This window comes from Mustela nigripes, unplaced genomic scaffold, assembly GCF_022355385.1.
Source record: "Mustela nigripes isolate SB6536 unplaced genomic scaffold, MUSNIG.SB6536 HiC_scaffold_20, whole genome shotgun sequence".
NCBI lineage: Eukaryota > Metazoa > Chordata > Mammalia > Carnivora > Mustelidae > Mustela > Mustela nigripes.
Genome location: NW_026739436.1, coordinates 1700609 through 1715535, shown reverse-complemented (window position 1 = coordinate 1715535; position 14927 = coordinate 1700609). Strand labels below are relative to the sequence as shown.

At 37.1% G+C, this 14927-nt stretch overlaps 1 protein-coding gene across 1 annotated transcript; it reads right to left on the bottom strand.

Moving 5' to 3' along the window:
- Positions 1-12500: 12500 nt before the first annotated feature.
- On the bottom strand, positions 12501-14450 carry LOC132008036 (heat shock transcription factor, Y-linked-like). Its single transcript, XM_059386434.1, has 2 exons — positions 13938-14450; positions 12501-13193 (listed from the first exon to the last, which is right to left on the bottom strand). Exons 1-2 carry the CDS (start codon positions 14448-14450, stop codon positions 12501-12503), a joined length of 1206 nt encoding a protein of 401 aa, XP_059242417.1.
- Between the last annotated feature and the right edge of the window lie 477 nt (positions 14451-14927).

Below are 14927 nucleotides of genomic sequence, written 5' to 3'. Positions count from 1 at the left end.
CTCATGGTTCACGTCCCCTTCCAATTTCCCCCAACTCCCTTCTCCTCTCTAAATCCCCATGTCCTCCATGCTATTTGTTATGCTCCACAAATAAGTGAAACCCTATGATAATTGACTCTCTCTGCTTGACTGATTTCACTCAGCATAATCTCTTCCAGTCCCGTCCATGTTGCTACAAAAGTTGGGTATTCATCCTTTCTGATGGAGGCATAATACTCCATAGTGTATATATGGACCACATCATCCTTATCCATTCATCCATTGAAGGGCATCTTGGTTCTTTCCAGAGTGTGGCCATTGCTGCTATAAATATTGGGGTACAGATGGCCCTTCTTTTCATGACATCTGTATCTTTGGGGTAAATACCCAGGAGTGCAATGGCAGGGTCATAGGGAAGTTCTATTTTTAATTTCTTGAGGTATCTCCACACTGTTCTCCAAAGAGGCTGCACCATCTTGCATTCCCACCAACAGTGTAAGAGGGTTCCCCTTTCTTCACATCCCCTCCAACACATGCTGTTTCCTGTCTTGGTAATTTTGGCCATCCTTTCTGGTGGAGGCATAATACTCCATAGTGTATATGGACCACATATTCCTTATCCATTCATCCATTTAAGGGCATCTTTGTTCTTTCCACAGTTTGGTGACTGTGGCCATTGCTTCTATGAACATTGTAGTAGACAGACTTTCTTTTTACTACATCTATACCTTTGGAGTAAATACCCAGCAGTGCAATTGTAGAGTCATAGGAAAGTTCTTTTTTCAATTTCTTAAGGAATCTCCACACTGTTTTCCAAGGTGGCTGCACCAACTTGCATTCCCACAACAGTGTAAGAGGGTCCCCCTTTCTCCACATCCTCTCCAACACATGCTATTTCCTGTCTTGCTAATTTTGGCCATTCTTACTGGTGGAAGGTGATATGTCAATGTGGTTTTGATTTGAATCTCCCTGATGCCTAGTGATGATGAACATTTTTTCATGTGTCTGTTAGCCATTTATATGTCTTCTTTGGAGACGTGCCTTTTCATATCTTCTGCCCATTTTTTGACATATTATCTGTTTTGTGTGTGTTGGGTTTGAGGAGTTCTTTATAGATCCTGGATATCAGCACTTTGTTTATACTGTCATTTGTTAATATCTTCTCCCCTTCCGTGGGTTGCCTTTTTGTTTTGTTGACTGTTTCCTTTGCTGTGCAGAAGCTTTTGATCTTGATGAAGTCCCAAAAATTCATTTTCGCTTTTGTTTCCTTTGCCTTTGGAGTCCTATCTTGAAAGAAGTTGCTGTGGCCATGTTCTCCTCTAAGATTCTGATGGATTCCTGTCTCACATTGAGGTCTTTTATCCATTTCAAGTTTATCCTTGTGTATGGTGTAAGAGAGTGGTCAAGATTTATTCTTTACATATAGCTGTCCAATTTTCACAGCACCATTTATTGAAGAGACTGTCTTTTTTCCCCTGGATATTTTTTCCTGCTTTGTTGAAGATGAGTTGACCATAGAATTGATCCTAAGTCTGGGCTCTCAGCTATGTTCCTCTAGTGATGTATCTGTTTTTATGCCAGTACCATGCTGTCTTGGTGATCACAGCTTTGTAGTAAAGCATGAAATCAGGCAACGTGATGGCCCCAGTTTTGTTTTCTTTTCAACATTTCCTTAGCATTTCAGGGTCTCTTGTGATTCCATACACATTTTAAGATTGTTTGCTCCGGCTCTTTGAAAAATGCTTGTGGGATTTTGATTGGAATGATATTGAAAGTATAGATTGCTCTGGGCAGTATAGACATTTTAACAGGGTTTGATTTTTTTTTTTTTTTTCTGATCTGTGGTCCTCCATCTTTTTGTGTCTTCTTCAATTTCTTTCATGAGTGTTCTGTAGGTCCTCAAGGACAGGTCCTTTACCTCATTGGATAGGTTTATTCCCAGGTATCTTATGGTTCTTTGTGCTATATTAAATGGAATCAATTCTCTAATTTCCCTTTCAGTATTTTCATTGTTAGTATATAGAAAGGCAACTGATTTCTGTAAAATGATTTTGTAATCTGTCACAATCCTGAATTGCTGTATGAATTCTAGTAGTTTGGGGGTGGAGTCTTTTGGGTTTTCCATATAAAGTATCATATCACCTGTGAAGAGAGACAGTTTGCCTTCTTAATTGCCAATTAATAAAATGCCTTTTATTTCTATTTGTTGTCTGATTGCTGTTGCTAGGACTTCTAATACTATGTTGAGCAAGAGTTGTGAGAGTGGGCATCCTTGTCGTGTTCCTCCTGATTTCAAAGGGAAGGCTGTCAGCTTTTTCCCATTCAGGATGACATTTGCTGTCAGTTTTTCATAGATAGATTTTATGAGGTTCAGGAATGTTCCCTCTGTCCCTATACTTTGAAGCATTTTAATCAGGAACAGGTGCTGGATTTTGTCCAATGTTTTTCTGCATCAGTTGAGAGGAATGTGGTTCTCCTCTCTTCTTTTATTGGTTTGTTCTATCACATTAATCGATTTGCGAATGTCAAACCATCCTTGCAACCCAAGGATGAGTCCCACCTGGTCATTGTGGTTAATCTTTTTAATGTGCTGTTGGATCCTATTAGCTAGGATCCTGTTGAGAATCTTAGCATCCATATTCATCAGGTATATTTATCTGAAGTTCCCCTTTTTGGTGGGGTCTTTGCCTGGTGTGGGGATCAGGGTAATGCTGGATTCTAAAAACAGTCTGGAAGTTTTCCTTCTGTTTCAACTTTTTGAAACAGCTTCAGGAGAATAGGTGTTATTTCCTCTTTGAATGTTTGGTAGAATTCTCCAGGGAATATGTCTGGTCCTGGACTCTTGTTTTTTAGGAGGTTTTCAATCACTGTTTCAATCTTGTTACTAATATCAGTCTATTAGGGTTGTCAATTTCTTCCTGGTTTGATTTTGGGAGATTATAGGTTTCCAGGAATGCATCCATTTCATCGAGGTTGCTTAACTGTTGAGAGTAACTGTTGAGAATAACTTCTGATGAGTTTCTATTTCCTTCGTGTTAGTTGTGATCACTCCCTTTTCATTCATAATTTTATGAATTTGGCCTTCTCTCTTTTCTTTTGGGATTAGTTTGGCCAATGGTTCTTCAATCTTATTGATTGTTCAAAAAAAAAAAAAAAACAGCTTCTATTTTCATTGATGCGTTCTACTGTGTCTCTAGTTTCCATCTCATTGATCTCTGCTCTAATCTTGATTATTTTCTTTCTTGTATGTGGAGTTGGCTTAATTTGTTGTTGATTCTCCAGTTCTTTAAGGTGTAAAGACAGCTGGTGTTTTCTGGATTTTTCCATTTTTTTGAGGGAGTCTTAGATATGTATTGCCCCTTAGGACTACCTTTGCTGTATCCCATAGGTTTTGGTCTGAAGTGTCTTCATTCTCAATCATTTCCATGAATTAAGTTTTTCTTTGTTTCCTGGTTAATCCAAGCATTCTTAAGCAAGGTGGCCTTTAGCTTCCAGGTGTTTGAATTCCTTCCAAACTTTTCATTGTGGTTGAGCTCCAGTTTCAAAGCATTGTGATCTGAGAACATGCAGGAAGTAACCTCAATCTTTGGTATCAGTTGAGCCCTGATTTGTGACCCTGTATGTGATCTATTCTGGAGATGGTTCATCTGCACACAAACAGAATGAGTATTCTGTTGTTTTAGGGTGGAATGTTCTGTATATATCTATGAGGTCCATCTGGTCCAATGTGCCATTCAATGCTCTTGTTTCTTTATTGATTTTCTGCTTGGATGATCTGTCTATTACTGAAAGTGGCATGTTAAGATCTCCTACTATTTGTGTATTCCTACCAATATGACTCTTTATCTTGATTAATAGCTTTCTTATGTAATTGGCTGCTCTCCTATTAGGGGCATAAATATTTACAATTGTTAGATCATCATAATGGATAGTCCCTTTAAGAATGATGTAGTGTCCTTCTGTATCTCTGAGTACAGTCTTTAGTTTAAAATCTAATTTATCTGATATGAAAATGACTCCCCCAGCATTCTTTTGAGGCCTACTAGCATGAAAAGATGCTTCTCCATCCCTTCACTTTCAGTCTGGATGTATCCTTATTTTCAGAATGGGTCTCTTGTAGGCAACATATGAATGGGTCCTGTTGTTCTATCCATACAATAACCCTGTGTCATTTTATGGGTGCATTTAGGCCATTCCTATTTCAAGTGATTATGGAGAGATACATTTTTATTGACATCCTGTTACCTGTGAAGTCTTTGTTTCTATACATTGTCTGCATAAATTTGTGTTTAGTGATTTTTTTTTTAATCTTTTCAAACCCTCCTTAATATTTCTTGCAGTTCCAGCTTGGTGGTCACATTCTTTTTTAACCCTTGCTTGTCTTGGAGGCTCTTTATCTCTCCATCCATTTTGAATGTAAGTCTTGCTGGATAAAGTATTCTTGGGGCTGTATGTTCTTCTCATTTAGAGCTCTGAATACATCTTACCAGTCCTTTCTGGCTTTCCCGGTTTCTGTGGACAGGTCTGATGTTATTCTGACGGGCTTTCCTCTGTATGCAAGGAATCTCTTCCCCCTAGGTACTTTCAAGAGATCCTTTCTAAAATTATGTTTCATCACTTTACAATCAGGTGTCTCTAGGTCTTTCTAGATTCTGTGATCTTGCAGGGAGGGAGTGGGGAGAACTTTTTGCCTCTAGAACACAAACACTGGTTCCATTCATCAGATTGGGAAAATTTTCGTGGATAAGTTGTTCAACTATATATTTTAGTCTTCTTTTCTTTCTCCTCTCCCTCAGGAATTCCAATAATTCTGACATTGGAACACTTTATGTCATCATTTATTTCCCTAATTCTGTTTCCATTGTTTCTAAACTGTTTGTCCCAGGCTTCCCCCTGATCCTTTTTCCTCTATCAGTTTGTCCTCTAGATCACTAATTCTATCTTTAGCCTCGTTCCCTATCTTTTAGAGAATTTAGATTCGATTTGAACTAATTAGGAGCATTGTCAATAAATCTTTCTTGGAGGTTTTCACTTCTGCCCTAATCAGTTCCATTTTGTCATCAAAGGCTTCCTCCCAGTCCTACCTAGCTATTGCCTGGATAATTGTTAGCCTGAATTTCATTTCTGACATGCTATTAATGTCCATATCCAATAGCTCTGATGGAGAGGGCCCAGTCTCTGAATTTTTCTTCTGTTGGGTATTCCTACTCCTAGTCACTTTGGTGAGAGATGGCTGAATGGATGTTTAGCTGAATGTATCAAACATGGTTTAGGCAAAGTGCACCCTGGAATGCTTTTGAGAAATTGAGCGTCCCCACCAAAAAAAAAGAAAAAGAAAAAAAGAGAGAGACAGAGACAGGAAAAATGAAATAAAAGTGAAGGCCTGCCCAAATGGGCCTGAAAAGTAAGATTTGTGAATATACAAACAAAAGCAGACAAACAAAAAGACTGACAAAAGTAGATGACAAGAGAGATAAATAAATAAATAAATAAATAAATAAATAAAATAACCCCATCAAAACAACCCCAAGTAAGATTTGTATACTACCAGAACAAAAATATATACACAGAAACAGTGACAGAAGAAAGATAAGAGGGTGGTTATAAATTCTCATTGTCAGTGACAACGGTTATTTTGATTCTTCCTGGATGTATCTTGATATCTTGATATCTTTTGTTAAAAGACTCAACTTTCCTTAAATAAAGGGGATTAAAACTGGTTTACATATATGGATGGCATTGATTGGGGGAAAGGGGATTACCTTGAAGCTTATCTCTATATGAATATTAAAAATAAATAAATAAAATTTAAAAATAGAAAAGCAAAAGACAAACACAGGTGTATGTATCAAAAAAGATCAGGTTAAAAGGTTTTTATGGAATCTGACGTACTGAACATTTCATTGTAGTGGTATATCGGTTAAAATCTTAAAAAAAAAGCTTATATTAAAAAATGAAAATAATCAGAATAGTGAGAATGAATTAAAAATAATGTTGTATCTATAAAGTAGTGGTGGTTTTCCTCTTCTATTTTTGTTTCTTGTTGTTGGGTTTTTTTGGCTGGCTTTCTAGGGAAGGGGCCTGCCAAGTGGTTATTCAGCAAGTCTTGCTAGAGTTGAGTCCTCCTGTGATCAAGGGGCTGGGCTCTGAGGAAACCGGTTTTTCAAACTTTTGTTCTCTGGAGGTTTTTTTTGTTTGTTTGTTTGTTAGTTTTTTCTGGAGGGTTTTTTGTTTTTGTTTTTTGTTTGTTTGTTTGTTTTTTCTCCATTGGTGGCTTTTGGTGGTTCTTTGGAGGTTTAGAGGAAAGCAAACTGCATCCAGACCTCCATCTCAGAGAGAAGCCTCTGTTTGTTCCTTTCCGGGTGTTTCAGAACACATAAATTCCCCCTCTACCACTGGCAGAGCATATCCCCAGTCACAGTCTTTGGGATTACAGGAACTCTCACTTGCACCCAAAATCATGAGAAATATGAGCCGCGGTTGTCTGTGCAGCTCCAAACCACCAGGGAGGTCCCAACCAGAGACAGCACACTGATACTTTCACACTGGTCCTGGCTGAGAGTGTTAAGACTCTGGGGTCCTAGAGAATGCCTGGACGGACCTCTCTCAGGGGTGGGTATCGGAGGTGACTCAGATAGCACAGCATGTGTGCAGAGTGCAAAACTCTATGGTTCTGTTGTTTGTTGTCCACAGCAGGTTCCCTCACCCTCATGGATGCCACCACCCAGATGCTCTCAGGGTCAGGGACCAAGACCTGGCTTCTTCGCTGTGTTCTCTAGTTCCCTGCCAGCGGTGGCCATCCTGAGTCCATGGGTTTAAGTCCCTGTCCCTAACCATGCAATTCCACTAATTTCCCCTTAAGATCTTTTGCTCTTTTTGAGTGCTTTCAAACAGACTTCAAGTTAATGCTGGCCCCCAATCACAGGGCATTCTCATATTGAATTATGACTTTCCAATTGGTCGCTTCTGGTGGCTCCCTCCTCCTTTTGTTTATCTTCCTTTTGTTTACAAGTCCCATGTTCCCACTCTGCTTTACCACCCCACTGACATATTCTGCCCCCATAGAGATCCAGAAGTGTACAATTCTAATATCAGGCAGATTTCATGAGTGATCAGAGTTCTTTGGTGGGTAATCAGCTCACTTTAGGGGACAGGTTGAAACAGCGCCTTCTACTTCTCTGCCATCTTGTCTCCCTTCTATATACTCTCTTTTCTGACTTTTTTTTAACCAGGTTGAGTGAAATATAGAAACCTTCCTTTAAATTGTTTAGCATTCCACTATTTACAATTGCCTTAAATCCTTCCTTTAATTACCTTTAGCACAATGTCAGATAATGTTATACAATTTAATTAAATTATTTTGCATTCTTGTTTTTCCATTATTTCTCATTTTTTGCTGAAATTTAAAATATTTATGCTTTCTACTTTTAATTAGCTTCAAGTATGTTCAAAAATTCACATTTAAGCAGTTTTATCATGGCAGTTTTAAAGTTGTAGATGATTCTAATGTCTGGTAATTCTTTGTTGGTACTTCTAATTTTTCATCCAGGTTGAGAGTTTTCTGTTCCTTGTACAGGGTGTGATTTTTATTTGAAAGTTGGAAATTTAGGGTATTTTTTGAAACTCTGGATGTTGTTATAATTTCCTTCTCTTGTAGCAAGCTGTGTGATACCACTCAAACAGGGGAAAGAGATGTCCTGCTATGTGGCAACAGAATTTCAAATTTTCTCATGGACTACCTATGACACTTGATGAGAAAATACTCCTCATTACTGATGAGTAAGCAAGCTTCCACTCCTTGTAGGCCTACTGGTATTTTTGTGGCTAAGAGGAAAGAGGTGCCTCTTTACTGTAATAAAAAAATCCCAGCTCTCTACTTGGCCTTATCTAGTACTATCCCAACAGGGGCTTGAGGCCCTTTGTTATTCCTTGATGCAATGGAATTCTAACCTGGGTTTGCTGACCTGAGTGAAACTGTTCCATTTTTGTTGTTGGCTAAAGTACAGTAATTAATGTATAACATATTTCTGTCTTGGTATGATACTCTTTTCCTAGCCCCTTGGTTAGAGAAAGTTTTTATTGGGGCATTTTTATCTGTGCCTATTTGCAGGTCTGGGTTTCTTTAGGACAAAGTCAGTGAAGTAAAATGCAAAAAGAAGATCTAGATGCACAGATAAAAACACATTCTCAGACACACAAGCACAAAGACATATTCCTATATACCCTCATCCACAAATTAAAAAGTCCAGGGAAATTACCAACTCATCATTTGCTGGTTCTTGAGGTTCTTCATTAATTTACTTATTTTGTCCACCTTTCAGAGTCTTTTTACAAAATTTGTTTTATACATAAAACCTAAGAATTGTAGTTGTACTTATGTATATTATAGGGAATACTGTATTTATTTCTTTCATAAAGCATCTGTAGTATTCTTTTTGGGCCATATGTTGGAAGCTATTTTTTAGATGAATGATTTTAAGTCAGACCCTAAGCAAGAATAATGTTTATTTATTATAAATCTCAAGAAATCCCATGATGTGTTGTGGGTTAGAATATTCTGAGACCGTGGGTTATATTGAAATTATGTTGTTTTATACTTTAGAGTATAAAGAATTAGGAGAGGTAGGAAAAGCATAGTCAAGTCATGCTTACCTCTTTTCTGCATTTGCTTATTCACTTTCTTGTCTTTTCTTTCTGACACTTTATTCTGTCCTTACTTTTGCCATATTTACTTCACATACTTTAAACAGCTTATCCATCCTCCCATGATTTTTCTTTTGATTCTCCCCATGTTCTCCATTTACCCACTTAAAACTTTTTCACTTATTATTTTAGGACTCAACTTTTTCCTTTGAAACATTTATGTAGAACATTCAACCATGTTGCTAAGCTACATTCTCTATAATTTCACATCAGAGAACTAAAAAATAGTGTTTAAAAGCATATGGACATCTATGACCATGGTATTGTCCTGAAACTCCAGGAAGAAATCAGAGTGATGATTCTAAAGTTTTCCTGTGTAGGCACAACTTGAAAATATGTGTTGATCCAATAGGATGACTGATAGAATCAATTGTCAGCCTAAGATCTGTGGATGTTCAGATCTATACTTCTTCCCAATCCCAGCTATCTCAGAGGCCAAGGGGATAAATTTTGTAACTGTTATGCACATCAGTCAGCATAATAGTTGGAATACTGTTGTAGAAACAGAGCTGGTCATAGGGAAGTTCTATTTTTAATTTCTTAAGGAACCTCCACACTGTTCTCCAAAGTGGCTACATCAACTTGCATTCCCACCAACAGTGTAAGAGGGTTCCCCTTTCTCCACATCCTCTCCAACATTGTTGTTTAATGTCTTGTTAATTTTGGCCATTTGAACTGGTGTAAGGTGTATCTCAGTGTGGTTTAACTTGAATCTCCCTGGGGGATTGTGATGATGAACATTTCTTCATATGTCTGTTTGCCATTTGTTCACTACTGAGTATTTACCCAAAGATACGGATGTAGTGAAAATAAGGGCCATCTGTATCCCCAAATATTAATAGCAGCAATGTCCACAGTTGCCAGATTGTGGAAAGAGCCAAGATGCCCTTTAAGATAGGAATGGATAAAGAAGATATGGCCCATACATACTATGGAGTATTATGTATCCCTCAGAGCAGCTCTGTAGGAGATTATGCTGAGTGAAATAAGTCAATCAGAGAGAGTCAATTATTATACGGTTTTGCTTATTTGTGGAGCATAAGGAATAACACAGAGGACATTGGGAGGAGAGAAGAAAGTTAGCGGAAATTGGAGGTGGACAATAATCATGAGAGACTGTAAACTCTGAGAAACAAACCAAGGATTTTAGAGGAGAGGTGAGTGGGGGATTGAATGAGCCTGGTGGTGGGTATTAAGGAGGGCACATATTTCATGGATCACTGGTTATAGTGCATAAACAATGAATCTTGGAACAGTGGAAAAATAAAGTAAAAAAAAAAAAGGAAACAGCTGGTAAGTATGTAGCAAATTCAGGGAATGACTTGTCAAAGCAGAAGTTGAGAAAAATGTGGAAGGCAGAGAAATAATCCTATATTTCAGTGAAACAGAAGGGGGGAAAGCCTTTATAGTGGTATTAACCATAATTTCCAAGTTTTCATAATGGTCAAAAAACTGGAAACTGAAAATTTAGTGCATGCAGTGATAACTAGTGATTTAGTTTCATTAAGCCAGACTCTTTATCTGTAGTGTGTGCAACTGTGAACTACCTTTGAAAGAAAATTTCCAGTGAAGAATAAGACCAGATATGATAACAGTGAAAGACAGGGGATATTTAGTCACAAAAAAGTAAATTTTGATTGGCTTACACCAACATTCATTTATTGTTCATTATATATATATATATATATATATATATATATATATATACACACACACACACACACACACACATACCACTTGACAGTAACCATGCTCAATCTGTGCCAATGTCCAAGATAAAGTAAAGGCAACCAACAGTTTACATCTGCTTAAAGTAGTAGTCTAAATAATCCAGGAGAGGGACTTCTAAACCCAGGAAAGAGCTGGCATAAAATTTATATGGTTGGAATCGGCATGACTAAAAAAAGTTTGAATATAACTCAGAATGGGCAGTGGAATGGAAACCTATGTACTTGCTAACATAAACAGTTGTCTTTTAAAAAAAAATACTTTATTTTATTTATTTGAGAGGGAGACAGTGAGAGAGCATGAGAGGCAAGAAGGTCAGAGGGAGAAGCAGACTCCCCACGGAGCTGGAGCCTGATGCGGGACTTGATCCCGGGACTCTGGGACTGTGACCTGAGCCAAAGTTGCTTAACCAACTGAGCCACCCAGGTGCCCATAAACAGTTGTCTTTAGGACACTTGTTAACTATGCCAAATTTCAGGGTTCAGAATTTAAAAGGCATCCATATGTTCATAGCAGCAATGACCACGGTCACCAAACTGTGGAAAGAACCTAGATGCCCTTCAACAGACGAATGGATAAGGAAGATGTGGTCCATATATATTATGTAGTATTATGCTTCCATCAGAAAGGATGAATACCCAACTTTTGTTATCAACATGGATGGGGCTGGAGGAGATTATGTTGAGTGAATAAGTCAAGCAGAGAGAGTCAATTATCCTATGGTTTCACTTATTTGTGGAGCATAAGAAATAACACAGGGAGATGGAGAGGAGAAGGGAGTTGAGGGAAATTGGAAGGGGAGGTGAACCATGAGAGACTATGGATTCTGAAAAACAGGGTTTTGAAGGGGTGGGGGGGGTAGGAAGTTGGAGGAGCCTGGTGGTGTATTATGGAGGGCACGTATTGCATGGAGCACTGGATGTGGTGCAAAAATAATGAATACTGTTATGCTGAAAATAAATTAAAAAATAAAATACAAAAATACAAAAAAAAAAAGTATCCGACATTTTCTCTACACTTCACCAGGTCTAACAGCAGCAGTGTCTGAAAGATGACGGCATGTTGGTTTCTGCATGCCACATATTGAGATATGTTTAAGTCATTTGATTAATTGTTATAAGACTAATTTAAGTTTGTAATTAAAATATCTTCTTAATAAAAGTTTTTAAAATAAAATAAAATAAAATAAAAGGCATCCATAACAGCATAAGGAATTAAGCCTGGAGTAGGCTGTGAATGGAATCAGAAAGCAACATAAATGTATCCATTAAAAAAAATTAAATGTGCATTAACAAAGGGGAGACAATAAAAGCACAAACTGGAATGTTTTGAGATCACTATGGTAAGAGAGGCCTCTGATAATGCCACTTGTAAAATTACACGTTTTGATGGATGCAGTCCATGACTGTAGCATGTGATAACATAATGGTTGCTACACTGGTAAGAGTGTTATATATTCCAATATGAATGTATTTTTTAATGAAGACCACCTTTGCCAACTAAAATCCAAGGGCTTTCCTAAATAACTGTGAGAATATGAGATAATATTAAATACTGTGTATTTGTCTTTTCTAAATTTTATTTATATTTCATTCACTTCCATATCAATTTTAGGAGTTTATTTATTGGAGAGTGCACAAGCATGGAGGGAGAGAAAGAGAGGAAGAAGCAGATACCCCACTGAGCAGAGAGCCTTGTGTGGAACTCTATCCCAGCACCCTGGGATCATGACCTGAGCCAAAGGCAGATGCTTAACTGACTGAGTCACCCAGGTGCCCTTTTCCATATCATTGTAATTTATGCCCTAATTTGATTCATCCTGGACTATTTCAGAAATTACTTAACTTCAATTTCTTTTTTTCCTATGCTCCCATTCTTTTTTAAACATAACTTATTTAGGTTGCACTTCAAATGTTAAATTACAAAAAATACAATACAATAATTTTACTCTATTTCAAAAAATAACGATAATGAAACCATGAAGATGAACATGTAATTTTATTGTTCAGATAAGAGAATCACCAATGTGTGGTCATTTGCCAACAAGTGATAATCTTTGTTATCTTGCATAATGATAGTCTTTTGATAGATCAGTTATAATTAGTTTGATGTGCATATGATGAAGAGGGTTGATGAGTTGACCTTGAAAGTGAGGCAGTAGAAGTATCAGCTATCATTGGTATTGTGAACCATGGGTTGCCTGCTGGTTGCAGGTTAGAAAAACGAGCCTCACTAGCTGACAAATCAGCATATCTAGTTGAAAAAGTAGAAGGCTCCACCATTGTTCCAAAATAACTACTCTGTAAGGGAGATATGATATGGTACTGAGATGTAGAAGTTGTAGTTGTAACAAAGTTTACAATGTGGCCATTTGCTTGAGTGTAGCTGCTATGTGAGTGCATGTGAAAAGTGGTCAACTGGTTTAAAACAGCATGTTGTTCCATTCCAACTTGTTCCGATGGTCTGATTGGTCTGACTGATGTTGTTGCAGGAGAAAAATCACTTCTCATGGGGGAAGTTGTAGCAATTCTCTGGCTGGGAGAAGGCTTCCTTATTAGAGGCAGATTTAAATTGGTGGAGTTTGAACATACCCTTTCTCCACTAGTTTTAGCAACAAAACCAGAATTAAGACTGTCCACATTATCCCCTCCTTTGCAGGATTTCTTGTTGATATCTTGAACTAGTGATACTGCAGAAGCATTTTTAATTCCGACTCTTCTTTTCATTCTTACTAAAAGTTGGGGGCAGCCTCGTTTAAAATTTGGATTATGATAGAACTGTAACTAAAACCAAAGAAGAAAGTTACTAAGTGACATTCCCAACCAATATAAAAGATAAGATAACATGTAAAATCTGACTTCTTTCATCATACAAAGACATCTAATAATATATGTACTATTATATTTTTTAAAATTTACTTACTGGAAACAAACATTTAATTATCGTTTGTGAAAATCTGTTATATATTTACAAGTAACAGTGAATAGCAGTTTAAGTGGCTTCAGGACCTTATTTAAATAGAAGTTCATTCTAAGGGTCAAAGATACCAGCAAAATTTCTTATAACCCTGAAAGCTTCATGCATAAGCTAGCCTCATTTTTTTTTCTTCTTTTTTCTTTTAATTAATTTTTAAAATTTCTTTTTGGTGTTCCAGAATTCATTGTTTATGTACCACACCCAGTGCTCCATGCAATACATGCCCTCCTTAATACCACCAGGCTCATGCAACCTCCCACCCATCTCCCCTCCAAATAGCTCAGTTTTTTTCTCAGTCAACAGTCTCTCATGTTTCACCTCCCCCTCCAATTTCCCCCAACTTCCTTCTCTCCAACTCGCAAGGTCCTCCATATTATTCCTTGTGCTCCACAAATAAGCAAAACTGTATGACAATTGATTCTCTAGCCTCAATTTTTAAAAAAATTAGAAATTTAAAAATCTGACTTTAGGCTATATATATGACTGTACTTACTGCTATACAAAGTAAAATCGTATATATTCTTTATTTAAGTAATAACATTTTTAAATACCTTGCTTAAAACAGAGACTTCTTTTTCCTCTGCTAGAAAGTCAGCCAAAGAAGCAGATCTTTGAAAACTCTGTCGCATTTTACTAAATCCATAAAGATTAAGCTGGCGAACTAAACTCTTCATACTTCCAGTTTCAAATATTCTGAAAGGAGCCTTTCTCTCCAAAACTTCTTTCTTGAAAAGTTCCTCATCAATCACTATAGAAGTTCCCTTGTCATCCCACCAAATTGACTTGAATTGATCACTTTCAACTATTTTCCAAAGTTTTCTGGGAAAGGTCAGAGAAAGAAAATCATTATCTTCATCTGGTTCAGAGACACAGAAAGTGTAACGTGGTCTTTTTATCAAGGATCCTCCTGACAAGGCTTGAAAAGCATTTTCTTCAATCATAGACCTCAGGTCCACATCTCCAGTGAATGTGTGATCACACAAAGGAGAGCTAATGGAGGCTGCGGAACCAGTCGATCCATTTTTAAGAGAATCATCTTGAATTTCTGAAGAAACATGTGCCATCTCAAATAAGTTTTCCTTCAGCTATGTTTCTCATCTGCATGGTTTTGAACACTGCAGCTTCAAATGCTACTTTGGCTGGCCTACACAGATAAACTATTCAGACCATCACAATGGCCCACCACCCAAGTTGTTGTGACATCACAAGATCTTGGTCTCCTAGCAATTCAAGGAAAACATTCAGCCAGAGTGTTTCCCTTTGAAATTCATTCAGTTAAAAATAAAATACTTAAACTTATGTAGACAATGACCAAAAAAACAAGATCTATAAAATCTAATTTTTACAAAAATTTTTAATGAAATAAATACATAATTATAGTTAGCCCCTGAAATAAAATTATAATAATTATAATTATTCCTTCTAAACACACTCAAACTAGGTTGATACAAACAACATAAAACCTGATAAAGGAAAGCTGCAAAAAATGAGTAAACAAAAGATTTAAAATATCCTGACAATTTGGAATTTAAATCTGTGTA